The 27908-nt window shown below is 57.4% G+C and overlaps 4 protein-coding genes across 5 annotated transcripts; 2 read left to right on the top strand and 2 right to left on the bottom strand.

Moving 5' to 3' along the window:
* Window positions 1-210: 210 nt before the first annotated feature.
* Window positions 211-13651, bottom strand: SF3A1 (splicing factor 3a subunit 1). Its single transcript, XM_038152505.1, has 16 exons — window positions 13472-13651; window positions 11241-11353; window positions 9952-10156; window positions 8491-8748; window positions 7986-8060; window positions 7293-7443; window positions 6663-6856; window positions 5955-6072; window positions 5674-5859; window positions 5243-5364; window positions 4815-5057; window positions 4028-4238; window positions 3143-3297; window positions 2089-2190; window positions 1869-1940; window positions 211-845 (listed from the first exon to the last, which is right to left on the bottom strand). The coding sequence occupies exons 1-16, from the start codon at window positions 13535-13537 to the stop codon at window positions 744-746; spliced, it is 2373 nt and encodes a 790-aa protein (XP_038008433.1). The 5' UTR covers window positions 13538-13651; the 3' UTR covers window positions 211-743.
* Window positions 13652-13834: 183 nt separating this feature from the next.
* Window positions 13835-14388, top strand: LOC119707595 (coiled-coil domain-containing protein 157-like). Its single transcript, XM_038152826.1, has one exon. The coding sequence runs from the start codon at window positions 14137-14139 to the stop codon at window positions 14386-14388; it is 252 nt and encodes an 83-aa protein (XP_038008754.1). The 5' UTR covers window positions 13835-14136.
* A 579-nt stretch (window positions 14389-14967) lies between these two features.
* Window positions 14968-20658, top strand: LOC119707593 (coiled-coil domain-containing protein 157-like). The gene is made up of 8 exons (XM_038152823.1): window positions 14968-15713; window positions 16351-16978; window positions 17303-17380; window positions 18106-18563; window positions 19033-19201; window positions 19556-19695; window positions 19968-20029; window positions 20103-20658. The coding sequence occupies exons 1-8, from the start codon at window positions 15477-15479 to the stop codon at window positions 20302-20304; spliced, it is 1974 nt and encodes a 657-aa protein (XP_038008751.1). The 5' UTR covers window positions 14968-15476; the 3' UTR covers window positions 20305-20658.
* Window positions 20659-20806: 148 nt separating this feature from the next.
* On the bottom strand, window positions 20807-24769 carry RNF215 (ring finger protein 215). 2 transcript variants are annotated; one of them, XM_038152824.1, is made up of 10 exons: window positions 24498-24769; window positions 23788-23919; window positions 23394-23558; window positions 23235-23320; window positions 22516-22570; window positions 22206-22310; window positions 22011-22127; window positions 21793-21930; window positions 21584-21686; window positions 20807-21470 (listed from the first exon to the last, which is right to left on the bottom strand). In XM_038152824.1, exons 1-10 carry the CDS (start codon window positions 24759-24761, stop codon window positions 21448-21450), a joined length of 1188 nt encoding a protein of 395 aa, XP_038008752.1. In that variant the 5' UTR covers window positions 24762-24769; the 3' UTR covers window positions 20807-21447. The 2 variants fall into 2 exon arrangements, with proteins under 2 accessions (XP_038008752.1, XP_038008753.1); XM_038152825.1 differs by having other exon boundaries at window positions 23394-23465.
* Window positions 24770-27908: the final 3139 nt, after the last annotated feature.

The following is a 27908-nucleotide window of genomic DNA, read 5'->3' as shown; positions in this document are numbered from 1 at the left end:
TTTCCCCCCTCACACACAGACATAAGCATTCCTCCAGGAATGACGGAGGAACACCAGGGGAACTTCAACAAGCCCCTTTTCTTGTAGCTTTTCCCAGAAATTAAGAGGATTTCCTATTGTAAACTGCTTAATTACAAATCCTGATGTATTTCCCCATCCGGGTGCTCTGAAACCAGGCACATCTCCATTAAAAACCCCAAATCCAAGGAAGGAGAGCTACATGTTTATTAAAACAAATTAGACCCAGACCTCCTTTATCACAGGAACAGCAACACAAGCTCATGCCAAGGGAGGAAAAACTTCGAAGTCAGGGTCCGTACAAGATCCAAGACAGGGAAAGAACAAGAACAAGGGGGTTGATAAGTGTGTGGAGAAGAAGTTTTCAATTAGCAGGAGGTTAAATGAAGCAGTGAGTGCTGAGGGCAGACAGATGATGCTCCTGGCCACCATAAATCCCTCAAAGATGGATCTAAACTAAGCTGGGCACGACCTTGAGGATGTCTTTTCCCGAGGGGATTCAAGGGAGAGCCTGCACTCAAGCAAAGCATTGATCACTACAGACTATTCACTACACTGACACACTTTGGGGCTCCATCAGCTTCTCATCAGTGGGGGTCAGAGTCTCTCTGTTCCAACTACGGCTTGGGGGCAGTGGATGCAGCCCCCAAAGGCCAGAATGGAAACGGGACTGGGAGGGTTGGGGTTACAACACGGACACGTTACGTCTCAGGGCTCCACGCCTCCTATTTCTTCCTGCCTCCTCTCTCCTTGAGTGCCAGGTGAATCAGAGAGCCACTCGTCATGTTGTAATAAGCCAGGGAGTTGGAATCCTTGATGAAGATGCCCTGAGGGGAGGAGAAAAGGATAAAAAACCACTACAGAGCAGTCAGAGCACAAAGCTCCATGTTGCCTTCCCACAGAATCCCACCCAGATGCCAACCCTCCTGGCTGTACACTCAGAGCAGGGGGATGACAGAACACTGCAGGCTTTGAAGACCCCAGAGAGATTCCAGGGTCCAAGGTGGACACTGGAGGTGGGTACAGAATCCTGGAATGGTTTGGGAGCCTAAAGATCCCCCCCATCCACCCCCTTGCCATGGGCACGGACACTTTCCACTAGACCAGCCAATACAGACAACGTGGCTCCTACGACACACAGACAGAGTCACCACAAGGGCAGTTACTCAGGCTCCACTCTCCCCCCACCTTTTCTTTTTCCCTTAAAAATAATCAGCTCGGCTCCCTTTCTTGTCAAGGGTTAACAGAGTATCTGCCCACAGATGAACTCTGAGGAGATAAGTGCACAAAGTTCACTGCTTAGGCAGCAGGTTGTGCCTGCCTGGGCACATGCATGACTGGAAATAAGTCATTAAAAAGGAACGGGGCTTTTCTCACAGCTCAGGCTCCCAGAGGAAGAGAGAGAAAAGAGAGTGAGCTCTTCCCTTCCCTGTTCTGCAGAAAGCCTTCCCTGAGCTGCCAGGGTTCCAAAGCACGCTCGCCCACCTCCCGGAGCACACAGCAGAGCTGTGGGAGCAGGCTGCTGCAGTTAAATGTCAAAATAAAAAAAAACCAAACAACAAACTCTAATAAAACAAGAGGCTGATTTCAGAAAAAGCCACACCAAGTTCGGAGGACTCATCTGCAGCAGCAACAATGTGAAAATCCACTGATTTAATCACCTGCTAAAAGCCTGTCCTGCTGTAACAGAGGGCAGATCTGTCACAGCTGTGCAGGCAGGAAAAACATTCCCTTTGCTCTTCCAGTATCTCATAGTGCATTAAATTATACATTAAAATTTATCTCTGTAAAAAAGTCATGTGAGAGAAGGCACTGAAGAAACAACCAGCATTTGAAGGCCTTATACTCACCTCATACTGCAGCTTCTGCTTCCCAGCTGGCATCCCTGTGGCCTCGTGGATCTTAACCTTTATAACAGACACCTGGGGAGGAGCAAAGGGCTCCTTCAGTGCTTTTGTCCCAGTGCTGCTCCCCAGCCCCGTGGAGCTGCAGCGTGGGGAGCAGGCTGAGCTGGCAGCTGCTGCTGTCACAGGCAGCACATGGAGCAGGGCAGGAGGATGAGTTACATGCCTGGTCTGAGAGGGGCAGGGTGAACACCAGCACTTGGCCATTCAGCTTCCATTCTGTCTTGTCCTGCATGTTGGGAACCTGGACTTTGACCGTGACCGGGCCCTATGGGAAAACACAGATAAAGTCTTTCAGGGCTGTGATAACACAGCACCAGACTAAGTGTTCATTTCCATATCTTGGCTCCTCAGTAAACACACTGAAATGTGTTTACAAGTTACTCCACTGCTCCCACAATAGAACACTTGGTTGGATTTCTCTTCCTTTCGTGTGCCATCTATCGAGCGCCACACGCGCTGACGGTGCCACGGGGTGAGGGTGTGAAGCACTGAGCAGGAGACAGCTCCTCTGTGCACACGAAACCACAGAATCAGACTGGTTTGGGTTGGAAAGGACCTTAAAGTCCTTCCAGTCCCACCCCCTGCCATGGCCAGAGGACACCTTCCACGATCCCAGGGTGCTCCAAGCCCCATCCAACCAAGGACACTTCCAAGGACGGGGCAGCCACAGCTTCTCTGGGCACCCTGTGCCAGGGCCTCCCCACCCTCACAAGGAACAATTCCTTCCCAGTATGCCATCTAAATCTCCTCTTTTACTTTAAATATTCCCAGAAAAACCATACAGCCCTTCCTAAGGATTTAAAACTCCTCCTGTGACACTGGCACTCCTCAGGAAGGAACGGAGGCTCGCATTTAGCCACCCTGTTATGGAATACACCACATTACCCTACTATCATGCTGGCACTGATACCCTAATCTCTTTGCATCCCCAGCTTAGCCCTCCTCTCTTTAAAAGCTCATTAGCAACTTTGGTTCTTCTCTGCATTATAACCTACCTCTCACTGCCCTTTATTACAGAAGAGCATTATCCCACCCTGTGTAGCTCTTCCCAACAAGAGACAAAGGAGTTTGGTTTGCTCAGGAATGACAAGAGAAAGGAGATACCTCAGGGAATTCCTTTCTTGCCAGGAATTTTCAGCCCTGTGTGCAGGGAATTGGCTTTACAGCCCCTTTGGAGCTGGAGTGGAGCAGCCCAGGACTCTGACCCACACATGTACCTTGTTCCTGCGCAGAAATTCCTCCTCTGGAATCAGGCTGTCCTCACTCTTCAGTTTCTTGGAGACTGGCTCATCCTCCATGGGTGGCGGGGGGTGGACGGGAGGCATCGGTGCTGGGGACGGGACCGGAGCCACGGGAGGAGCAGGAACAAAGGCTGGAATGGAGGGGAGACACACAGCACAACCCACAGTCACCCCCTGAGCACACAGCAAACACCCCCTCACAACAAAAACACTTTGAGCAGAGCAGCACAGGCTGAAAATAAATGCCACAATACATGGAGGAAGTTACAACCAACAGCAACATGCAAACTTCAAACATTCCGAGAGCTCTTATATTGGGAAGCATTCCAGGAAGAGATAACAAGGCATGAGAGCTTCCTGCAGATCTTGCAAAAAAAAGAACACGCTCTCAGTTTGGCAGGCAGCGGTGCCAGCTCCTCCAGCTAGGGAAGAAAAGAAGAGGGAAAAAAAGGAAGAACTGCTTCTTACATCATGCTTTTTAACATCAAAGCACCTAATGAGGAAAAGGGCCAGCAAACAGCTTTTCCTCCAGCAGCAGCAGCTTCTGTAAGGAACTGTAACACCCACTGAGGTGCTGGCAGCTTCTCTTCACCCTGCATTCTCAACTTTCACCCGGGCAGGCTCCTGGGGCCACAGGACTCCCTGCGTTTCATGGTGCAGGAAGAGCCTTGATGCCCAAAAGCAGGACTAGAAAAGCCATCCCAAACACCCCCAAACCCTTAACAACACAACTTACGGCCTGCAGCCCCAGTTACACACCAGAACCAGGGCACAGGAGGAAAAAGACTCCAAGCCAAAGCCCACTCCAAAGGAATTACCCAGCAATTCCCCAGGAAAATGGAAGCCATTGGCGGCACTGACCTGTGGGGACGATCATGGGGGGCGGGCGGGGGCTCATGATGGGGGGAGCAGAGGGGGGCATGGGCACCACGTTGATGCGGGGCGTGTGGATGATGGGAGGCATGGGGGTGGCGATGACGGATCCCGGGGGCAGCCGGACCACGGACGTCATGGGGGGGCGAGGCATGACCGGCACTGCAGAGACCACGGCGGCGCGGACGGGAGGAGGCATCTGGGGAGAGAAGGTGAAGCTCCTCAGCAGGAATGCCCAGGGCTGGCCACAGCCCCAGTGAAAATAACAGCTAAACACGCAACCACGGGTTCTGCTGCCCATATGGGCAACCCAAGCTGCTCTGAACAGGCACAGGAGCCTCTTCAACAGACTAAAGGGGTTCTCCTTCCCTCCCTCCTTCGGGATCAGACCTCCAGGCACTCAGCTCCTTTGCTAAATTGCTGTTTGGGACTCACAGCAGATCCCTTCTTACGTAGGGCTGCTTTTGTCCAATGTCACTCTACACCTACAAAGGCCCCCAGCCATCCCTCTCTTAGCCATATTCTCTGCCTCCAAAATCCCACTGCCCAGCTGATCCCAGTCTTTTTGATACCTCAAAGGTAAAAACTTCACCTAAGTATTATATTCCATTTTAAACAGCAAGTTCAATACGGTTCTTCTAGTATTTCCAAACTACACTTAAACCACAAACTTCCCACAAAACCCTCTTCCATGCCAGCACCCTTGCCCTCCATCAGGACTCTTCCTAATTAACTACAGCCCCAGTAATTGGCTTCTGAGAGCCCAAACACTCACAGTGGGTGGGCGAGGTACAGATGTGATGGGCTGGGCACTGGCAGGGGGGTTGGAGGCTGAGGAAGGAGGGGGTGGCTGGGGTATCTCATTGGGTTTGCTGGGCCCGATCTTCTCCTTGCTGTCATCCTCTGGCACCAGTCCCTTGGCCTTGTGGATGGCTTCAATTTGCTCTTGCAGAGTGATATTGGCCTGAGCAGCCTGCTGTGTGCGGGCCATGCTGCCCGAGTGGCCATCCCAGGTCACCTGAGAGAGTAAAATAAATCAGATTAACCCAAGCTGGCCAGACTGCAAAGAAATCCAGAGAGCAGCTTGATAGAAAGAAAAAAATTCAAGACTCTCGTGTCTCTGAGCGTTCACAATGCTACAGGGACCTATTACAAATAAAACCCTCCAACCAATCGAACACAAATTCCCAATTTCTACTCTACCTTTTCCTCTGGTTTCTGGATCTCTTCCTCACCAATCTTTTTACCAATGGCAGTCTCCTCTACACCAAAGATATCAGTACGACGTTCTGCCAGCTGCTTCAGGCTGCTCTCAATATCCAAACCTGAGGGAAAAAAGCAACTCTTATCTCAAGGAATAAAACCAAGCCTCTTACTGATCTTTCTACTGGTTGATACCTAGTGGCTGAGGGATGCTCTTTTCACACAGCATATTCTGAGTGGGAAGGGACCACAAGGACCTTTAAAGTCCAACTCCTGTCCCCTTTCTTTTTTTTTTTTTGAAAGATACTGGCCAGCAACAGCTGACAAACAGTCCCATCTCATTCTCACAGGAAGGGCATCACACAGAGCTAATTTCAGCTGTCCTGCTCAGTGGGGGCCGTGAGGGCTGTGCAATCAATGCTCAAGCTGACCTGGGGCATAGACCTCGTCATCACTCTGCTTCTCCCGGATGGATCGATCCCGCTGCTCCAGCCACCGGGGATCCAGGAGCCCAATCCTCATGTGCTCCTGCATTTTACTGGCAGGAATCTTCTCTCCAGTGATGGGAGACACCAGGTACTCATCCGGAGCCGGGGCAGGTGGCAACGGTTTTGAGGCTAGGAGAACAAAACCACAGTGTTGGCTCAATCTAGAAACAAATGGTTTGGGATCCTTCAGGAAGAAATAAAGGTGGTTTTTCAGTTTGGTTTACCTTTGGGATCGTAATCTTTCCGCACAATGACCTGATCTGGTGTGGGAGGGAGTGGGGGTGGCATCGGTGTTTCTGGAGGAGGAGGAACCTTCTGACCTTCATCTTCATCATCTGACCCCTTATTGAAAAGGAAACAAAAATTACACCCAAGTTCCAGTGGTCAAATTCCTTTGACATCCTACACAGTGCTTAAGAACAGATTATGCAGCTTCAAAGCAACGGAGGTGTTGTGGACACCTATGGCACAGTGGTTCCTCTGGACCATGATTCAGAAATGCAGCAGCCCCAGAAGAGGAAGCAAATATTCCTCAGCTTCCACATTACAGCAGCCTTGTGCACAGGAGCTTACAGTTAACCACACTCTTGTTCCCTGTTACCAGAAAAACAGCTTACAGTGGGCAGAGGCTAAGATGAGTCATCTTTCAGTGCTCCAGACTCTGGGCACAAAATAGCCTGAAAGACTTAAAACCACAGAAATATAAAATCCACACCGCTGGGTGCCAAAATTACTGGATTTCTCTCTTGGAACTTGTATTGTCATAGAAAACATTAAAAAACCAACTTTATTCCAGCAGTGACAGGTTGTTTGGAGATATCATCAGAGGAAAATTTCATTTCCTCAAGAAACTGAAGAACTATTTACAGTGAAAGTGGGGACCATCATAAACCACATGAACTTCAGGGGAAAAAATCCTATTGTCCAGTTACCTCATCCATATCCTGCACTTGTGTGTCCTGATCCAGCTGGGCTGGAGGCTCATCTGTTTTCTCTTGCTTTTCATCTTCCTCATCTGATTCCACCTCCATCTCCACCTCCTCACTTTCCCCAAACTTCTCGTAACGCTCCTGGATCAGGATTCGAGCTCCCAGCTCTTCTGGAGTGGTGGGAGGAGGGAAATTCCCTACAATGCAGAAAACAGAGCTTCTGTTTCTCTATCCCATTTCATTACTCAACACACACTGACAGAAATAGCAATTCTTCAACAGAAAGCAGTGGCAACAAAATCCTTGGCAGGCAGAGGATCAGGAAGGGAATGGATAGGGTCTACACAAACACCAGCATGACACATGAAGATAAAGTGACTTATAAATGGAAGTGCTACTAGAAAGTGGGACAAGCTCTGCTGTCCTGGTGGAAGTGGAGAAGTGGACACTACTGCAGTTCTGGACTTCCTTCAAGGAGAACATCGGTGACTCCAGAAAAAAAAACAGCCCTGCAAAATGTCAGAGTAAGGCTTTTCCCTTCAACTCTAAAGAATAAAAGGCTGTAAAAACCCCAATGTCTGCCTAAAAATGGCACTTCAGGACACATCTCCTGACAACATTTATCATCAGTACCTTGCTCATTGGGCTGGAAGTCAACTGTTTCCACAACCACAAAGTCGTGCCAGTCAATCTGGGCATAAGCAACACGCTCCTTCTCCTTCTCCTCCTCCTCCTTCTTTCTCTCTCGCTCCTGGAACTTGGCCCACTCCACTCTGTAATAGACCTGCAGGAGCAGACAGAGCAGTGTCAGACAGGGAACAGCACAGCCACCTCACTGCTGCTTTGCAAATGAAAGGAAGAACAGCTGGAGCAGTGTCAGGCTGAGCTCAGGGCAAGGTTCTTCCCCCAGAGGGTGCTGGCACTGCCCAGGCTCCCCAGGGAATGGGCACGGCCCCGAGGCTGCCAGAGCTCCAGGAGCCTTTGGCCAGCGCTGCCAGGGATGCCCAGGGTGGGGTTGTTGGGGCTCTGGGCAAGGCCAGGGGCTGGGCTGGATGGTGGGATCCTTCCCACTCAGGACATTCCAGGATTCCACTTTGTAAGCATTTGGAAATGGGGTTGTGCAGGATCTCTGTGCTGCCACAAACTACTCCCAATACAAACACCAGCTGCAGCTTAAAGCAACTTTGAGCCCCCTGTACTCAAGTGACAGCAAGCGACACATCCATTTTATTCTATTTGCTGCCAACAAGCCAAAAACATGAACGAGAAAGAATTCAAAACATAACCAAAATGCTTCAGCATTTTTGCAAATTTTTTTTTGAATACCTGATCCAGGACTTCCTTGGGATTTTCAGCCTCCTTCTTGAGCTTGAGGAGTAAGCCCTTTGGTGGGATCAAGATCTGAAACATATTTTGCATGTCAGTTGGTGACAGTTCTTTGTGCCAAAGCCTCTTTCAGAACAATTATTCCCTTTCCACACTGCTAAAAATACCAGCAGACCCTCAGGGCTATATCCCATTTATTCTACTGCAGCCCTCTCACTGCTTGCTGCTCATCCCTGCCCTTCAAAATATTAGTTGTGACCTCCCAATTATCCTCCAGATTTAAAATTAAAAAAAACAAACAAACTTTACAGAGATTACAATAGTGTGTGGTACATTTGGGTGACAGCCCGCTGTGCTCAGCACACCATCCACCCTGAAGAGTAGGATTTAAAGGATGGATCCCTGGATATCTCCAGCCTGGCTGGTTTGCAGGGCTTCACCAGCCCTCCGAACTCATTCCTGCTGTGGGAGCAATCCCCTGCCTGCAGTGCTTTTGTCTAAGTACCTTTGTGTACTGCTCCACCAGCTTGGTGAAGTAGTTGAAGAGGCTGTGCTGGGGGCGAAGGAAATCAAACTGGTAATTCCTCTGCTCCTTCTGCATGAGCTGGGTGAGGAACTGCCTCCCGTTGCGCGCCACGAACTGCGCCGTGAGCTTCACCACGTCCAGGTCGAAGGCCGAGATGGACGGAGGGTCCGCGATGAACTCGAACTCGGGCGGGGGCTCCTTGGGAACCACGGTCTCCTGGATCACCTGGGCCTGCACCTGCAGGGAGAGCACACAGCCTGCTCACCCTCCTGGGATGCCTTGGGAAGGCTGAGCCAGAACAGAGGCTACACAGAGCTAAAGGATAAAGCAGAGATTTGTTAAGAGGCCTCAGATAAATGCACATTGGGCAGCACAACCCAAAATGGCCACAAAATGGACGACAGGTCATGTGGCCTCTCACTTTTATAAATTTTGGTCCATTTGCATATTGGAGCTAATTGTCCAATTACAGCTTCAGCCCATGCAGTCCCATCCTTGTTTTTCTCTCTCCAGCCCACGCTGTTTGTGCTCTTGGGCCTGAGATTTGGATCATCTGTCCTTGGTCCCCAGCTGGAGAAGGAATTGTTTTGTCCCCCTACTCTGTAAAGGGAGCTCACCATCCCCTAATACGAAGCCCAGATCCACACACTAAAGCAGAATAGAATCTGAAAAATACAAAAGCTAAAACCTGAGGCATCACCTGCAAGGAACAGTCATCAAACACTCAGGAGAATCTTTTGTTTCCTCCAGCTGCTTCAGGAAAGCAATGCCAGTTGCCATCCTGGCAGGTGCAAGGATGAGAAACCATCAGGTATAATTTAATACTATTAAAAATGTTGTTCCAACAGCAAACAAACCTGGAATGTATCAGGACTTTGCTGCAGGCTTCCCAGGGCCAGCAGTGTGGCTGCTGGCCACGCCAAGCATGGAAAAGCCCTGGATTCACTCCATGCCCTTTTCCCACCCAGAATGTTTAAAGGCCCAGCTGAACAAGGGGAGCAGCATTTTGTACCCCAAGTGTTAAGGGGAGGTCGATCCTTCTGGCAGGAAAAGTTTCTACGAAACAGTGCATGCAACAAGGCCAAACAGAACTCCAAGGGATTCCCAAGGCTTGCCTCTGCCACATCCAGTCCAAGTGATCCCTAGTGTAAGTACTTCGTAAGTCAATACAGAGCTAAACTTAATTAACATGGACCAATTAAACTGTATATTGGCAGTTTCAAACAACTTTATGAGTTACCAGCACCAGGGAGGTGCACATCTGCACCAAAACAAAGCCCCAGACTCTCAACTCCAAGCCTGTCACTGCTGGCATTTTGAGAACTGCACAACCAACTGCTCCTTCCTGACTTTCAAGCTCCCTTCCTTCTCAACCCCAGGCTGTGACACCACCCCAAAGTGGCCAAATTCTTCCCCAAAGGGATGAAAAGGAGCATTCACCTTCTGTGGGAGCTGCTGCTGGGCACTCTGCTGCTGCTGCATGACCTTGGGGATGGCAGCCGAGGGCTCCTGGGCTTTGCCCTCCTTGAACTCGCTGACCTTGTGCCGGTAGTAGGCATGGTAAGGGTCCGTGGGGTTCAGGAAGTTGAACTTGGGGTTATTTATTTCATTCTGACGAATCCGGGCTTCAAATTCTGGACCATTTCTGGGGAGCAAGAAGAAAAATTGTTTAGGTCACCAACTCAAGGGTAAATGTTTCTTTCAGACTAGGACATGTTGAGGCACCAGCCCCTTGGAAGATCATTTTCTCTTACATGTGAGGAGTTTCTCTCTCAGTAGCTCACACCCACCTGGTCACACACAAGCTAGATGCAACCATCCCCCCAGTTCTGTCCTTAATGTGAATATTAAAAATTCACACTCACAAGTGTTCCACAGTCACATCTCTCTGCACTCAAAGGTCATTTCCACCACTGACTGAACTTTACAGCTACGAAGCATGAAGTTTGCAAGTTACTTACAACATCAATTTTATCTGCTCTATTAACAAGACTTATTTCAGTTCCAGAACGATCATATAAGGGAAAAAAAGCAGGTAAACATCAGCCTGTGCAGGGACTGACCAGCCCAGAGTGCTGCATTTAGGAGCCCCAGCCCAGGTAACATCCCCTCCTCCCACCTAAAGCATGAGCCAGTTCTTTCAGGGCAGTTTGAGAAAATTCCCAGCTGCCACAGGGTGTTCCTCTTCATATTCCCTGGATAGCTCCCAGTCTCATTGAAACATTCCACCTCCTCCAAAAGAGGAGCTCCCTGCAATCCCGAAGGATAAACACAGTCCCTTATGCTCAGAAGCAGCCAACACTCCTTGGCAGCGCTTTAGCCAAGAGTTACACAATAAGGGTTTGACTGGAGCAGCATTTAGCAATTCTCTGAAACCAAACCCCACCACATTTTAGCACTAAAACACAGCCATGACTCCTGTGCCAAGGCTCCCTTTGCACCTGCAATTTGGTTTCCCTCTCAGATAATTCAAACAGGCCCTGTTATCCACTTACTGCAGCACCCGCTGCACATTTCAACAAGGATTTCATTTATTTACTACCAGTTTCTCCAGCACAGGGTGTCTTACTCCCTCCTCAGGAGAATATTGTTGTTTCTTTTCCAGTCTCAATCCTTAAAATCCTTCATGCAAAAACACAAAGCTGGGACCTGCTTCAGCTCCTAGAGCTGCACTGAACAGCAGAAGCATGACAATGCCAGGAGAGAGGGACACCAGCAGTGCCACTCACCTGGCTACAAAGCTGGCAGTCTTGTCCACAATATTCCTGACCTCTGGAGGAGGGTAAATAATTCCCACCACAGGCTTGGCTGGTGCTGCTTCCTCTTTGGGCTCCTCTTCTGGCTGTAATGAAGACAGTTTCATTGCAAAAGGTGAAGGGGTGTCAGGATTAGGCATTCCAAACACACAGGAACCTTCACCCATCCTCCTCCTCAGCCACTGAAGTGGGTGAAGAATCTGAATCATCCATCCCACCAATTCCTTGGATTCTCAGGGGCACCTGCTGCAGGGGCAGGGACAGCAGGACAACAAGGTTCCCCATGGGAACCCCAGCAATTTTCACTGTGTCAGCCTTGACCCCGAGGCTGTTTTTAAATGCTGAGCCAGGAGTCTCCAGTAACATTCCCAGGAACAATTCATCCTTCCTCACCCGCTGTGGAAGTTCTGTATCTTCCTAGGGGCCCGTGGGACCTCAATTATTAACTCCTCATTAAATAAAACACAGCTTTTAATGCCACTGTAGATGCAACAGAGCTGTTCTGAAGAGAAAACCTCCAACAGAATGTTCTTCTGATGCTACAGGAGGATCCCAACTAAAATCCCAGAACCCTCCCTGTGGATGGCTCTGTATTCCAGTGAAACCAGGAGCTGCTTTTGCAGGATACTAAAGATGCTGCTTCTCTTTCCTCACCAGGCAGCTTCCAAGAAAAGGTGTAATAAACCAGGAGAGATCTGCTGGAAATGTTTGTAATCCTAACAGGGACGGTCAGGGATAACTTAAAATCCAGGAACTGCTCCCAGCTCTGCCAAATCCATGGAGAATCCAAGCCAGAAAATGATCTCAGGTCAAACTGGTCCCTGGCAGTGTCCCAGGCCAGGCTGGACAGGGCTTGGAGCAGCCTGGGACAGTGGGAGGTGTCCCTGCCCCGGGTGGGGATGAGAGGGGCTTTAAGGTCCCTCCCAATGCAAAGCATTCCACAAAATACAACCCTAACGAAGGGTGTTAGGAGAAGGGTACCAGGAACAGGTCTAGTTTTTATTCCCACTCCCTCAGAACATCATCTGGAGGAGCTGAAGGATGGGGCAACACCACATTAGAGATATTTTATTTAACAGTGATGCCGAGTTGCCTTGGTGACATCTGTGCAGGAAAGCCCCTGGGCTTTAGGGGGAATCACAACTTTCCAAGGTTCCAGTGAGAGCAGCTCCCTGTCAGCTCCAAGAGTGCTGATGCTGCTGTGTGAATCAGGACAGCAGCTCCAGCTCTGTGGGAGCTGTATTCCCATCTCAGGAAAGCATGAGGAATGAATATTCCCATCTCAGGCTGCAAGGAACATGAATATGGCCAAGAGAGAAAGGATCTGGTGGGTGCTGGGACACACAGCCCTGCCACGCTCCCTCACACTTTCAACCCTTCCACACATCATTCCTGGGGCCAGGGCAGCCCCCAGCTCCTGGCATCCCCACCCACTGCAGCCACAGCCCTGGGGCACTGCCAGGGAAGGGCTCAGCTCCTGCCCAGCCCCAGCAGGACCCTGCTGTCTCCAAGGAATCCTGGAATGGTTTGGATGGGAAGGCAACCTGGAGCTTACCTCACCCCACCCCTGCCATGGGCAGGGACACCTCCCACTGTCCCAGGCTGCTCCCAGCCCTGTCCAGCCTGGCCTTGGGCACTGCCAGGGATCCAGGGGCAGCCCCAGCTGCTCTGGGCACCCTGTGCCAGGGCCTGCCCACCCTGCCAGGGAACAATTCCTAATTCCCAAGATCCCATCCATCTCTGCCCTCTGGCAGTGGGAGCCATTCCCTGGGTCCTGTCCCTCCATGCCTTGTCCCCAGTCCCTCTGCAGCTCTCCTGGAGCCCCTTCAGGCCCTGGCAGGGGCTCTGAGCTCTCCCTGGAGCCTTCTCCTCTCCAGCTGAGCACCCCCAGCTCTCCCAGCCTGGCTCCAGAGCAGAGGGGCTCCAGCCCTTGGAGCACCTCTGTCGCCTCCACTGGGTTCTCTCCAGCAGCTCCAGGTCCCTCCTGTGCTGTCCCCAGGGCTGGGGCAGCTCTGCAAGTGGGGTCTCAGCCGGGCGGGGCACAGGGGTCAATGGAGCGCTCCGGACGAAACCGCCATTGCCCCAAGCCCACTGCCCAGCCCAGCCCAGCCCGGTCCGTGAGGGCCGCACTCCCCCAGCCCCGCGGTTCGCGCCATTCCCCGCTCTCCTCCCCTCCCTCACCGCCGCCCCTCCCCGGCCCGCACCGGTTTGCTCTCGGCGGGGGGCGCGGGCTGCGCCGGAGGCACAGCCTGCACGGGTCCGGCGGGCATGGCGCTGCCGGGGCCGAGGGCTCCGCGCCGGGCGGGGCCGCTGAAGGCGCGGGCGAGGCTCGGGCCGGAGCGGCGGCGGCGGCGGCGGCAACTGCAGCGAAATGGCGGCGGCGGGCGCTGTGCCGCGCATGCGCGCCGGAAGTGACGCAACGGCGGGCGAGCGCAGGCGCGGATTGCCGGGAAGTGGGTGGGCACGGGCGCGCGCCCGCTGCGGGATGTACCATTAGCGCCCCGTGCGGGGGTGGAGGGGGGGGGAAACAAAGCAGGAATGCACCACTGCGGCGCGGGAGGGGGGGTGGTTGCCATGGCGACAGGGCCGGGACGCCGAGGCCTAGCGCGGCTGCCGGGCCCCGCGCTTCTGCTCCGCGGTTGCTGCTGATTCCTCCGACCCCCCCGGTTCCCTCCGGTTCCCCAGCACTCCTGGAGACCGCCGGGCCCGGGGGGTACCGTGCCGGTCCGTCTCCAGCGGCCTGCCCCGGTCGGGCGTTCCCTCCATCCCAGGCTCGCTGGCCCATCGCTCCCCGGCCTGGTGGCCCCGTTGTTCCCGGGAGTTGTTCCCCGTTGTTCCCGGGCCGTGTCCCCCCGGCCCGTCCCGCACCATGGCGCACCTGCTGGGCCACCGCGGCTGCATGGAGAGCCTGCGGGCCGACCTGCGGGACCTGCAGGCCGCCATCGCCGACGTGTGCTCCCGGGCCGGCGCCGTGCGCTTCCCCTCCTGGAAGTTCCCCGACAAGGTGTCCTGCGAGCTGGACATTGCGGTGCTGCTGCAGCGCTACCGGCACAGCGACAGCGAGCCCGAGTTCAGCCAGCACGCACACGTGGTGCTGCTGGAGCTGCTCATAGACAGGTGAGAGGCCCCGCGCAGCCCGGGGTGGCTCCTGGCCCCGGGGAACGGCAGCTGGGTGCCTGACGGGCTGAGCTTATCCAAGTCCTGGCCAAGGTTTGGGCGCCTCAGCACAGAGAGAACTCAGAGCTGTTGGAGAGCATCCAAATGAGGGCTGAGAGGGCGGTAGGGCTGAGGGTGAGAGCCCCTGGTCTGTTCAGCTGGAGCAGAGAAGACTGAGGTCAGATCTCAGCGGGGCTGCAGCTCCTCCCGGGGGACAGCTCTGATCTCTGTGACCAGGGATGGGATTCAGAGAATGGCTGGAGCTGTGCCAGGGAGGGTTAGGCTGGATATCAGGAAAAGGTTCTTCCCCCAGAGGGTGCTCAGGCACTAACAAGATTCCACAGGCAATGATCACAGAATCGGCTGGGTTGGAAAAGACCTTGGAGATCATCAAGTGCAACCTGTGACATAACACCACCTTATCGATTAACCCATGGCACCAAGTGCCACATCACGGCCCCGAGGCTGCCAGAGCTCCAGGAGCCTTTGGACAATGCTCTCAGGCACAGGGAGGGATTGTTGGGGTGTCTGTGCAGGGCCAGAAGCTGGACTGGATGATCCCTGGGTCCCTTCCAGCTCAAGATATCCCCTGATTTTTTGAAGTCTTTTGGATGCTCTGTTCCCCATGTATTTCCATGGGGAAACAGTGCCAGCACCATGGCCTCACGCCCTGCTGAGCTTTAAAACCCAACTCCTTTGCCTGCTTAGAGCTCCCAGCACAAACTGGCCACAAAGAAGCAGAGCCAGAGGTGGAGCAGATGGGACAGGCTTGTTAAACTGCCTCCCAAAACCTTGGAAACACTCGGGCATAGTTGCATCCACAGCCCTGGGAGGCCAAAGCCCCTTCGGCAGTCTGGGTGAAATAAATACAGCTCTGGTTTAAAAGATGAGCCACTCCCATTGAGCTGTTGGCCCTAAAAGTCAGGATTTGCAGCAGCACGGGTACCCCAAATCTTTGGGGGCAGCTTCATCACAGCCTCTGGGAAGTGGCTGCCCCCAGTCCCGGGAGCACCAATCCCACCCTCCTGCGTCCCTTCCCTTTGCCTGGCTGGGATGGGCCGATGTCCCTGGCCCAGCCGGCATTCCCAGCTCCAGGCCGTGTTTTCCCGTCGGGACAGGCTGCTGCTGCTGCTGCAGAGCTTCACGGGCTACGCGGACACGGTGCTGAGCGGGCGGGCGGTGCCGCCGCCGCGGGGCCCGGCGCCCGGCATGTCCGCGGGGCTCACGGCCAGGACCTTCTGGAGCTCCATGCTGAAACTCGGGGCCTTCTGCCAGCAGCTCCGGGACGAGGTGGGACATTTGGGGACGTCCCGTGAGCTGAGTCACTCCCCTCGCACCCTGGATTGGATCGTGGTCCTTCTCAACACCCCTTTGAGTGCTGGCCCCTGTGTCACGCATCTGTCCCCTCCCAGCCCGAGTCCCTTCCCTCCACCCCTCCCAGCTGCTCCACTGCATCCCTCCTGCTCCAGGATCTCGGGATGAGTGAGCTGGGCTGCCTCTAGAGCTGGGGAAATGTTCTCCTACTGCCAAAATGCTGCGGCTCTGCTGATCCCACTGTGGATCTGAGCTGCCTCAAGACAGTGAAATAATGGGTGGTAAAAACAACCCCTCCTGCATTTTATTTTCCCCAAAATGATCTTCCTCATGGAAAAGTCTCACAACAATCCATGTGGCAAAACCAGGAGGCAGTGCAGGGGGTGGGACAGAAGGGGTGGTGGCGTGTTGAGTAGGTTTTCCTGCTGAGGCTTCCCCGTGGTCACTGTCCCTTGGCTGCATTGCTGTCCTATCTCCCCACCTGCTTTAGGCTTTTATGGGTAATTTCCACTTTGATCTGGGCTCTGGTTTTGTTCTGTGTTCTCTCCCTTGGGAAAAGGGTTGCAGGTGGGAGATCCCCACACAGTAATTCACTCCACCCTCTGCTCCCCAGGCTGGGAAATACCAGAAGGAGACCCTGAAATGCATCTTGCCAGAAGTTTTGGAGTCAGGAACTCCCCCAGAGGCTGCCCAGTCCACTTCTGTGCGCCCAAATGCGAGTGTCCAGCCCAGGGCTAGCCCCAGCCTGGCTCTGAGCACCAGCAGTGTCCCCACGCAGACCCCGGGGTCACCCCTGGGCTCCTGTGACAGCTGCTCCAGCGCCCAGGCCAGCCTCCACGAGGTGGGCAGAGCCATCACCAGCATCTGCCAGAGCCAGAACATCCCTTCAGCTCTCAGCAAATTCCAGGAGGTGCTGGAGGACAGTGCAGGGAGAAGGAACCTCTCTGCAACAGACATGAGCTACTGGGCCTCGGAGCAGAGCAAGGACCTCTCCCGCATCAACAAACACCTCCAGGGGCTGCTGCAGCAGCTGAACCCCGTGAAGGCTCAGCTGGAAGAGATGGGCAAACAGAAGGAGAAGCTGCAGAAACAGGTTGAGGACTTTTCCAGGAAGCTGCAGGCAGAGAAGGACACCCAAGCAGAGCAGCAGAAGAAGGCTGAGCAGAGCCTGAAAGCCAAGGAAAAGGAGCATTCCGAGGCTGTGGCCAGGCTGGAGCAGGACAAGGAGGATCTCAGGAGAGGTACAGAGCTGTCCCCAGCATCCCCTCTGTCCTGGGCTGACACCCTCCCAGGCCTGGGGGCATTTGCAGGAAGAACAACAAAGTCCATGGGCCAATTTTGGCCCCACCACAACCAGCAGGGCTTTTTGTAGGTGCTGGGGGATTTTCCCTGCTGTGAGGCCAGTCCTGGGCAGTGGGAGCTGGTTGTGTGTGTCCTGTCACTGCCTCCTCCCTGGCAGCACAGACAATCACTGGATGAAAACACTTTGGTGTGGCTGTTTGCTGCCCCTTGGCTTAGTTGTTTGTGAGGAACTGATTAATGAGAGGGGTTTTGTGCTGCTTTAGGAGCTGCCCTGCTGGAGGAGCGACTCTCGGCCCTGAAGGAGGAGCTGGCAGTGAAGGAGGTGGCTGTGCAGGAGCTGGGTAAGGGGCTCACCCAGCTCACATGTACCCCTCTCACCCTGGCCTCACGAGTGTTTCACAGCCCTGTAGCCCCCAGCACTGCCAGACTGGGCTGTAGAGCTGTGGGGGTGGGCAGAGGATGGGCCTCCTTCACAGCAGCACCCCAGTATCACCCAGTGCCAGAGTGGGCTGATGCTGGTGGAGGTTTGTGGGGGGGGTCACAGGCCTCCTGTCAGACCTGCCTCCCTTTGCCAGGGCCTGTGGAGGGCATGGTGTGCCCCTGAACCACAGAATCATGGACTGGTTTCAATGGGCAGGGTCATTAAAGCCCATCCAGTGCCACCCCTGCCATGGCAGGGACACCTCCCACTGTCCCAGATTGCTCCAAATGCTGTCTGACCTGGCCTTGGACACTGCCAGGGATCCAGGGGCAGCCCCAGCTGCTCTGGGCACCCTGTGCCAGGGCCTGTCCACCCTGCCAGGGAACAATTCCTGCCCAATATCCCATCCATCCCTGCCCTCTGGCAGTGGGAAGCCATTCCCCCTTGTTCTGTCACTCCAGACCCTTGTCCCAAGTCCCCTCTCCAGCTCTCCTGGAGCCCCTCTAGGCACGGGAGAGGGTTCTTAAGTTATCTCTGCAGCCTTCTCTTCTTCAGGCTGAGCACCCCCATCCCTCTCATCACCTCCATGGTTCTCCAGCCTCTCTCCCCTGCCCAGCCTGGGCCATGGTGGCTGTGTCTTCCCAGAGCTCTCCAAGACCACCTTGCTGGAGGAGATGAGGACCACAATGGTGGCCCGGAGCCAGGTGCTGGAGCTGGAGGAGAAGGTGCAGGTGCTCACAGGCCAGAGGGACAGCCTGGAGCAGGAGCTGAGTGCCACCAGCGTGCAGCTGGAGAAGGAGAAGGTCCGCGTGGAGAGCATGTTCCGGCACGAGGAGGTACGGCCAGCTCCGGAGCGTGGGACGGCTGAGCCGCTGCTGCTCTCAGGGCTGTGGGGATGGGTGCACAGCCCCACACGGGCTCACCCCCCATCACAGTCCCTGCAGGCCAAGCAGAGGACCCTGCTGCAGCAGCTGGACAGCCTGGACCGGGAGCGTGAGGAGCTGCAGGCCAGCCTGGGAGAGGCTGAGGAGGACAAGGCCCGGCTGGCCGAGCAGCTGGAGCAGAGCCAGCAGCAGAGTGGGAAACAGCTCCAGGCACAGCAGGTGAGTGCTGGTACCCAGGTGTGGGACACAGCTGTGCCACAGGGCTGCCACACGCTGCCCTGCCCACACCCACAGCCAGAGTTTCCCCAGCAAGGATACCGTGGGGCCTAGGGTGACATTGCCACATGGCCACATCCTCATGGGATTCCCTGGGGAAGAGGCCTCTCCCTCCACCCTATGCCAGACAAGTCTCTGGTTGAGTCAGGGCAGAGGAGAGCAGCAGGAAGGGACATGTTGAGGTGCTTCCACATCTCCAGTGTTCTGTTCTTGGACACCTGGACACGCTCCACACTTTGTGGCTGGTGCTCCTGCTTCCAGCACACACAGGGATCTCACACATAAACCCTGCACACTGTCCATTTCCAAGTGCCACAGGACATCCTTATCATCAGGGAAGGGTGGGAGCTTTCCATGAGAGGCCAAGTCCTCACTCTTGCAAACTTCATCTCCTCCCCGCTGTGCCACGCAGGAGCTGCTGGACACGCTGCAGCGGGAGAAGCTGGCACTGGAGCAATCCATCCTGGAGCTGCAGGCAAACACATCCCGGCTGCAGGAACAGGCACAGGAGCTGAGGGAGCGGGAAAGGCTCCTGGTGCTCTTCCCCGATCTCCACATCCCTACTGAGACGCAGTTTGAGAGTAAGGGAGCAGATGGCAGCACAGTGGGTTTGTGCCTTGGGGTCTTCAGAGCTCCCAGGGGATCCTGCTGGCCCCAGACACTCCCACTGATACCCAGGAAGGGCTCAGACCCCGTGCAAAGACATGACCATCCCAACGTGCTTCCTGCACGGGTGCTGTGCATCCCACATCAGGGCCAGGGCATTCAGCAGGACCAGGACATGGCAGAGCTTCCTTTGCCCACAGGGCTTGGGGTCCCAGCTGCCACCTCCCGGGCTGTGCCACTGCTCCCTGCCCGGGGCAGGCAGGAGGGCTGCCCACGCCTCTGAGCAGACAGGCAGCAGCAGGCTGGGCTCTGTTGGATTTTGTTTGCAGGCAGTGGGAACTTTGCAGAGGACATGAAGAGTCAGCTCCGGGCCAACAAGATCCGGATGGAGGTGCTGGAGCGGGAGAACACGCAGCTCGAGGCTCTGCTCGCCAAGGTGAAGGCAGCAGCCGAGCAGGGCGTGCTCAAGGTGAGCTGGCTGCCACAGGGATGGGTGCTGTGTACCCCAAAACCACCCCGTGGCCCCCAGACATCCTTTGGGGACCCTGGGAGGGCCAAGCCCAAGCTCCTCGTGCTGCTGGGAGGTTGCTCTGGTTTAACTGGTGTTGCCTGAGGTGCCCAGAGCTGGTTCCAGCTCCTTTCCATCGTTGTGGCCATTGTGCCACCAGTTGTGGTGGCCAAGGGATGTGACTGGAGCTGAAGCTGGTGGGGAGAAATTTCACCTCCTCTTCCTTTCCCCAGCTTGTCCCAGAGGCCCAGCTGGGGTCCCAGCTCCACAGGGAGGCCAGCAGGCAGGACACTGGGTGAGTAGGAACCCAGAGGCAGGGGCTGGGGGCGGGTTCCCTGCTCTCCCCTTTAACTGCTCCCACCCTGCAGGCGGCTCAGCAGCAGGAGCAGCGGGGACAGCACAGGGGTGCCAGGATGCATTGACAAGGCCTGGCACAGAGCTCCCAGCAGCCAGCACTCCAAGAAACTCCGGGCAGAGCCCTCATCCCAGGCCAAACCCTGCCTCACGCTCCCAGTGCGACGCCTGGGGCTTGGCCTCCCCTCGCTCCACACCGGGGCTCACCGCAAATAAACACGATCGGTCTGAATGTCCTGATGGAGACATTGTTCCACCAGCAGCCACCTGCCCTGCCCAGGGGACCTCATTACCGGTTCTTTGTGTGCCAGGAAGAAAAACCTGGGCTCTGCCTGGTTCCTTGGGGAGCTGCTCCAGGGACGTTCCTGGGCACTGGGATCAGTCACCCATGGCTACGCTGCTGCTGGAGTCCCCAGAAGAGCCCTGGGGCTGGTGCCAGGGCACAGTGTGTGCTAGCTCCTGCCAGGAACCATTCCCAAGAGGGGACTGGGATGTGGCCACACTTGGAAGAGGAAAGCACAGCTGGCCTGGGATGAGAGGAGTACGAACCACCCTCAGCCCATCAGCACAGCCACAACCTGGGAAAGTCATTCCTCCCTCCATGAGCACCGAGGGGCTGGGAACCACCGGGTCACTGGCACAGGCTGGCCCTGACCTCTGAGCTGCCTCCCCAGCACTATGAGCCCCGTGCAAGCCCCACACAAACCACACAGCCAGCCCTTGCTCCATGTTTAATAGGGATGGACACGTGCCATGTTGCAGCCCGTGGGGCAGGACCCAGGCAGGGCCCATGGTGTGTCCCCAGTGACCGTGCTAGTGAGCCGAGCCCTGTGCTGGCTCTGCAGCTGATCTGTGCCATCCTTTCTAATAAGTTATTATAAATAAAGCATCCAACCCCTGCCCTCCCACGGTGAGGCCATGAGTCACCCACAGCCCTGCCAGCCCCAGCCCTGGCAGGGCTGTCACCCACCTCCCAGAGGGGCTGGCACTGCAGCCAGGCTCTGCCCACCCTGCCACGGCCAACAGCAAATAGACAAAATACCCAAGACTTAGAAAAATTGCTGTGAGCAGGGCAAAAGCACAGCAGGACCAGGGCTCTCCCTGCCCCAGCCCCCACCCTGTTACACCCATGGGTGCCCCAAGTCTTCCCTCCCCAGCACTGCCCATCTGGACCTCCCACCCCTCTACTCACACCCAGCAGGAGAGCCCAAAGTCCTTCCCTGTCCGAAGTCTGGGCACTGTGATGGGCACAGCCACACCAACCCTGCTCCGGCAGCAAGCTCCTCTCGGGCACCCCCTGGCCCCTCCCTGTCCCTGGAGCAGCCGTGGGTCTGTCCCTGGAGTGTGTCCTCGGGCCAGCTAGCTGTCCGTGCAGCAGTTCCCTGCGAGGGAGGACAGACAGCCTTGGCACAGGGAGCCTGGCAGGCTCCAGGTCCTCCCCGGGCTGTGCCCCAGGGTCAGCGCGGGCTCGGCCGGGTGCCAGGGCGGTTCTCACCCAGGATGTTGCGCTTGCAGAGAGGGCAGGTCTGCTGCAGCAGGAGCCAGGGATCCACACAGTCCCGGTGGAACTCATGGGAGCAGGGCAGCACCCGCAGCCACTGCCAGCAGGGAAGTGAGGGCACGTGTGAGCACAGCTGGGTGGCAGGGACACCCCGGCCCCAGCCAGCGACCGGAGGCTTGGCCCAGGGTGGGCTCCAGTCCCACCTGGCTCTTGTGGAACTGGTCCAGGCACACAGCACAGCTGTCGATCTCACAGGCCCGGCTCCGGGGCGGCTTCCCAGGATGGTAGCGCCGGGTTTTCAGCGCCAGCAGCCGCCGCCGGATGTGCTGCTTCAGGTCCAGCTGCGGGGGCAGAGCCGAGGGTCAGAGCCCAGCCCAAACCCCGGGCACGGCGCGCAGCAGAGACATTCCCACACTCCCACCTCAGCATCCCGCTCCGACAGGTCCTGCCGCGACTGGCGCTGGGCCTGCACCATGACGCCGGTGCAGAGCAGCAGGGCGATCAGCAGGATGGTGTTCCACAGCTGCTGCAGGTACTTCTGTGGGGACAGCGCGATGGGAACGGGAACTGGAGACCCGGCCCCGCTGCCGGCCCCGCTGGAACCCCGGTGCCGTACCTGGACCTGCGAGCTGCTCTCCCCGGGGCAGATGACCCCCTGCCACTCCCCGTAGAGGCCCCCTCGGGACAGGCCGCAGGTGGACCACAGCGTGAGGGTCACTCCCTGCAAGGCAGGACACGGCATTGCTGATGGCCACAGCAGCGTCCCACGTGTCCTGGGAGGAGGGACACTGGTGCTGCCAGCTGCCCTGTTCCCATGGATTCCCTTCCCTTCCCTGCTCCCTATGGATCAGAGAAGTTCGGCTGGGCACAGCCATGCCCTGCTCTCGCACCGGCAGAATGAGGAAGAGGAGGACAGATAAACATACCAGGTTCTCCAGCAGCACTGCTTGGTATGTGATCTTGGCCGTAGCCCGGAGCCCACTGAGAGCAAAGAGAAAAGCGTCGATTCCACGGACACAGCAGGATTCGGGCACAGCTCCCCCGTGCCAGGGAGCACCCCCTCCCCACAGGGATGGGCAGTGACCAAGGGGGACCAGAGGAACATGCAGGGGAGGTGACAGCAAGACACCTCCTCGCCAGCTATGCCCAGCCCTCGGCGACCCTGCACAGGGCTCTTCCTCCCAGCCTTGTGCCTCAGTTTCCCCATGTGTGACACCATGGCAGTAATCCCAATGTCCCCACATGTCAGGAGGATAGACAGGGTCCCACTGCTGCTGGTGGTGAGAACAAACACCCACAGAGGTTGTGGGGATGGTGGTGCCATGACAAGAACCAACTGGTCTGGAAAATTTCTACTGAGAGTCCTAAAGCTCTTGCCTGAGGCCACCTGCCACCACATGGGGACCCACGGAAGGGCTCCAGCCCTGGGGAAGGGCTGGATCTGACCCAGATCTCCCTCAGAAACACATCTCAGCCCCAGCTGGTCTTGGCACGGCTCAACACCGCCCCAGCAAACATGATGGGCTGAGTGAGAGACCCCCAGGGTGGTCCCTGGGTGTCACAGCTGGGGGGGACAAAGCAAGGACAAGGCAGTGACGAGGCAGGGCCCAGGCAGGCTCCAGCCCCTCCGCAGCCCAGGCCGTACCGCAGCAGCGCTCCCAGCAGCCTGGTGACATTGTCCGAGGACTGGATGATGATGACGGGCTTGGCCAGCAGCTGGGACACGTCCAGCTGCAGCGGGAGGGAAGCGCAGCGGTCAGCGGGGCACGAGCCCCACCCGGCCCCGCTGCCAGCCCTGCCCTACCTCACGGATGGCGTTCTGGTTCAGAGCCAGGATGAGCAGGGCGGAGGCCCCCAGCACCAGCGCTCGCTTCATCTGCAGGGACAGCGGGGACACGATCAGGGGACAGCAGGGCTGTGTCCCGAACAAGCTCCTGTCCTGCTGCAGGAAGCGCCACCCAGCACGTCTCTGCCATGGTGAAGGGTCACAAGGGACGCAAGAGAGGTCAGAAGCTGGGGTCAGTCAGGGGTCAGAGACCCCCTGGCCACCAAGCACAGACCAGGACCCCCCCCAGATCTGGCCAGGAGACACCTTAGGTGACACCCCTGCGGGTTTGTGACCTGCAAACACCACGGCAGCCCTCAGGCCAGGCAGGGACACGGCCAGGCAGAGGAGAAAGGGTCACACAGAGGGTCACCTTGGTGACAACGGCAGTGGTGAAGGACTCCTCCTTGGCACCCCGGGGGCCCTCAGCCGGCTCCTCGGTGCCCACGGGCACCACCCCAATCCAGCTGTCAGCAGCGCCCAGCTCCGGCTCCACATCACCCACCTGGGGACATGGCAAGGACAGGGAGAGCTGGGATGGACCCCAAGGTTCAGGGCACCCCCAAAGCACCCCCCAGCCGGGTCCTGGGGAGCCGGGCACTGTGCAGGGACAGGGACAGCAGCTGGGGTAACACAGGGAAAACGGCTTGACACTGCCTCTGTGCCCCTGCGGGCACCTCCTCCCTGCTGCTGGCTGCACCCAGTGCCTGCCCTGGTCAGTGTCTCTGGCCTCCCTAGCAATCCCCCAGTGCCTCCCAGTGCCCTTCAGCTCCCACCCCTCCCCTGCCTCATTCTTTTCCCAGTGCCCGAGGACTCACCCCAGCACCCACTGGGCCGCAGTGCCTCCTCCCTGCCACTGACCACTGCCCTGCCAATGCCCCCCCGTCTCCTAATGTCTGCCAGCTGCCACCGCTTCCCCCTCATCACTGCCACCCAGCACCCACGTCCCCAACCCCACACCCAGCAGCCCCTCAGGGTCCCCCAGTCCCCACCGTTCCCCTTCCTCCCTCACTGCTCCCTGCCCGCCCCAGGATCTCCCAGTGCTCCCCGTTCCCACTTCTCCCCTGGTTTCCCCGCGCTCACCAGCACCAGGCGGCCTCGGATCTCCATCGGCTCCCGCTCCCCCCGCGGGCCCCGGCCCGGCCCGGCCCGGCCGCCCCCCGCTCCCAGCACGGCCCCGCGCAGCGTGTACGAGCCGCCGGCCCCGCTGCCGGCCCCGGCCCCGTCCGGCCCCGCCGCCCCGGGCCCCGACACGGCCACCTCGACCCGCGCGGGGGTGGCGGGCCCCGAGCCGGCCCGGCCGAGCGCCAGCAGCGGGGCGAGCAGCGCCGCCCGCACCGCCGCCATGGCTGCGCGCCCCGCGCCCCGCAGCGCCCCCTGCCGCCCGGGAGGACCCGCCGCGCCACCCGCCGCCCGCAGGGGGAGCCAGAGAGCCCGGACCGGGACAGGGACTGGGTAAGGGATGGGGACAGGGACAGGGATGGGGACAGGGATGGGGACAGGGATCGGGAAGGGGACAGGGATCGGGATGGGGACAGGGATCGGGATGGGGACAGGGACAGGGATCGGGACAGGGATCGGGATGGGGACAGGGATCGGGATGGGGACAGGGACAGGGATTGGGATCGGGACAGGGACAGGGATCGGGACAGGGACAGGGATCGGGATTGGGACAAGGACAGGGATCAGGATGGGGATCGGGACAGGGACCGGGATGGGGACAAGGATAGGGACAGGGATTGGGACAAGGACAGGGATCGGGATGGGGACAGGGATCGGGATGGGGACAGGGACAGGAATCAGGATTGGGACAAGGATAGGGACAGGGATTGGGACAGGGACCAGGACAGAGATCAGGATGGAGATCGGGGTAGGGATTGGGACAAGGGCCAGGATGGGGACAGGGACAGGGATCGGATTGGGAATTGGGGCAGGGATCGGGATGGGGACCAGGACAGAGATTGGGTCAAGGACAGGGACAGGGATCACCACAAGGGCCGGGATGGGGGCAAGGACAGTGATCGGGACAAGGACAGGGACCAGGATCAGGATGGGAATCTGGACAGGGACTGGGACAAGGGCCGGGACCGGGACCGGGATCGGGATGGGGACCAGGACAGGGGTTGGGATCAGAATTGGGAAAGGGATTAGGACAAGGGCTGGGATGGGGACAGGGATCACCACAAGGGCCGGGATAATGACAGAGACAGGGGATGGGATGGGGATCAGGACAAGGGTTGGGATAAGGACGGGGACAGGAACCAGTGCCGGGACAGGGACAGGGATGGGGGCCCGGGGGAAGGAGATGGGGATGAGGATGGGGATGCAGACCAGGATGAGTACAGGGAGCAGAGACCAAGGCTGAGACAGGGACAAGGACCATGACTAAGCTGGGCACTTGGACAGAGCAGGGACAAAGAAAGTGATGGGGACAGGGACCAGGATGGAAACCAGGAAGAGGACAGGGACCAGGAGGGGGACAGGGACAGGGAATGGAGACAGGATGGAGATCTAAACATGGACAAGGGCTGAGACTGGGACGTGAACCAGCACGGGGACAGGGATGGGGCAGGGACAAGCACAAGGATGAGACCAGGATGGGAACAGAAGCAGGAACCAGGTGGAAAACAGGAACAAGGAGAGGCACTGGAAGAACAACAGGAAGTGGGACCAGCACGGGGACAAAGGCCAGGACCCTGGGTGACATGGACACACACCAACACCCGAGTATCCAAAGCACCACTGCCCCCTGTGCTGGACACCCCTCAGCACCCCCAGCCTGGGGGTGCCTGGCAGCCTCCAGTGCCCCATCCTGACCCCCGGATGCCCCATCCTGACCCCTGGGTGCCACATCCTGACCCCCGGATGCCCCGTCCTGGCCCCGCTCCGGCCACGTGCTCCCAGCACATGTGCCTCCGGGGGATTTGCCGGCTGGATTAGCTGCGGCATGGGCCCAGACTGACCTGCTTTTGGCAGGGGCCACGCCGGGAACCGGACTCGGGGCTGTGGGACCCGGTTCCTGTGGCTGCAGGGTGCCATGGGATTGGTCTGGGTGTGTCCCTCGTGTCCCCATCCACGTTTTAAGTGCGGGGGTGTAATCACAGGGTGGGCACATCCCTCCTCCCACGGCTGCAGCCGGAGCCGGTTTAACCACACGGCGAAACGCCTGGATTGCAGCGGGTCTGGCTGTGCCGTGAACAACAGCCGGGAGCACGGCTGGAGCCAGCCTGGCTCAGGAACCAGCCTGGCTCGGGAGCCGGCCTGGAACGGCGGGCACGGATCTGGGACTCTGGGTTCGGGGGAACACCAAAATGGGGCCTGGGGGTGGCTGCTGCCAGAGCTGCCCCATGGAGGGGACACATAACGGGCGTGAATGGCTCCATGGAGCATCCGTAGGTTTGTGGGATATGGGTGGCTTCCTGGGCATCTGTAGCTCCAGGGGACACCTATGCATCCCAGTTCCAAGGGACACACACAACTCCATGGCACATAAATGGCTCCTTGGGACATGCCCAGACGGGACACAGATGGCTCTGTGGGACATCCACAGCCCCCAGGGACATGGATGGTTTCATGGGATGTTTCAGTGGGTTATCCATGGACTTCACAGGACACCCATGGGACATCCACAGCTTCATGGGACAAAAAGGGTTCCATAGGACATGCAGAGCTCTCTGGGACAACCATGCATCCATGGGGGACACAGGGCTGTGTGGGACATCCATGGGACACACACAGCCCCATGGGCATCCTGCTCCTCATCCCCATCTTCCAATCACTGCACCTGAGCCCTCAATCTGTCCCTGTCCCTATCTCCCATCCCTGTCCCTTCTACCTGGCACCCTGCCCCAGTCCCTGCCCCCCTTTGGATCCCTGTTCCCACCTCCCTTCCCTGTCACTGCCCTCATCACTGTCCCCTCGCCCTGACACCTGGCCCACATCACCATCTCCCACCCCACAGCCACATCTCCCTCCATACCCCAATGTCCTCCCACACCCCCTCTCCCCCACTGTGTCCCCCAAACTCTCATAGGGCCCCCATCCTTCTGTACACTCTATAACCCCCAGAGCCCCCTACACTCATCTCTCTCTTACCCCCCCCCAAATCCCTATGTTCCCCATGCGCCCCAAGGCCCCCTATGCCCTCATTCCCCCTGTTCCTCATATTCCCCATGCACTCCTACCCCATGTGTCCCCCACAGTCCCCAAGTCCCTCATACCCCCAAGGCCCTCTATGCCCCCACACCTCCAGCAGCCCCATACCCCCTAAGCCTCCTCATGCCTCCATATCCCCTAGAAGCCCCAAACCCTCCTAAGTCCTCCATACCCCCCACATCACTTATAGCCCCCACACTCCCCTGCAGTCCCCAAGGCCCCCTGTGCCTCCTCATGCCCTCATACCCCTATAGCCCCCATACCCCTACAGCCCTCCATTTCCCACGTGCTCCCCATTCCCCATAGCCCCCCAAGTTTCCCATGCCCCCACATCACTTA

This window comes from Motacilla alba, chromosome 15 (assembly GCF_015832195.1).
Source record: "Motacilla alba alba isolate MOTALB_02 chromosome 15, Motacilla_alba_V1.0_pri, whole genome shotgun sequence".
NCBI classification, from domain to species: domain Eukaryota; kingdom Metazoa; phylum Chordata; class Aves; order Passeriformes; family Motacillidae; genus Motacilla; species Motacilla alba.
The sequence above is the reverse complement of the archived record's forward strand: the minus strand, read 5'-3'. Positions and strand labels throughout refer to the sequence as shown.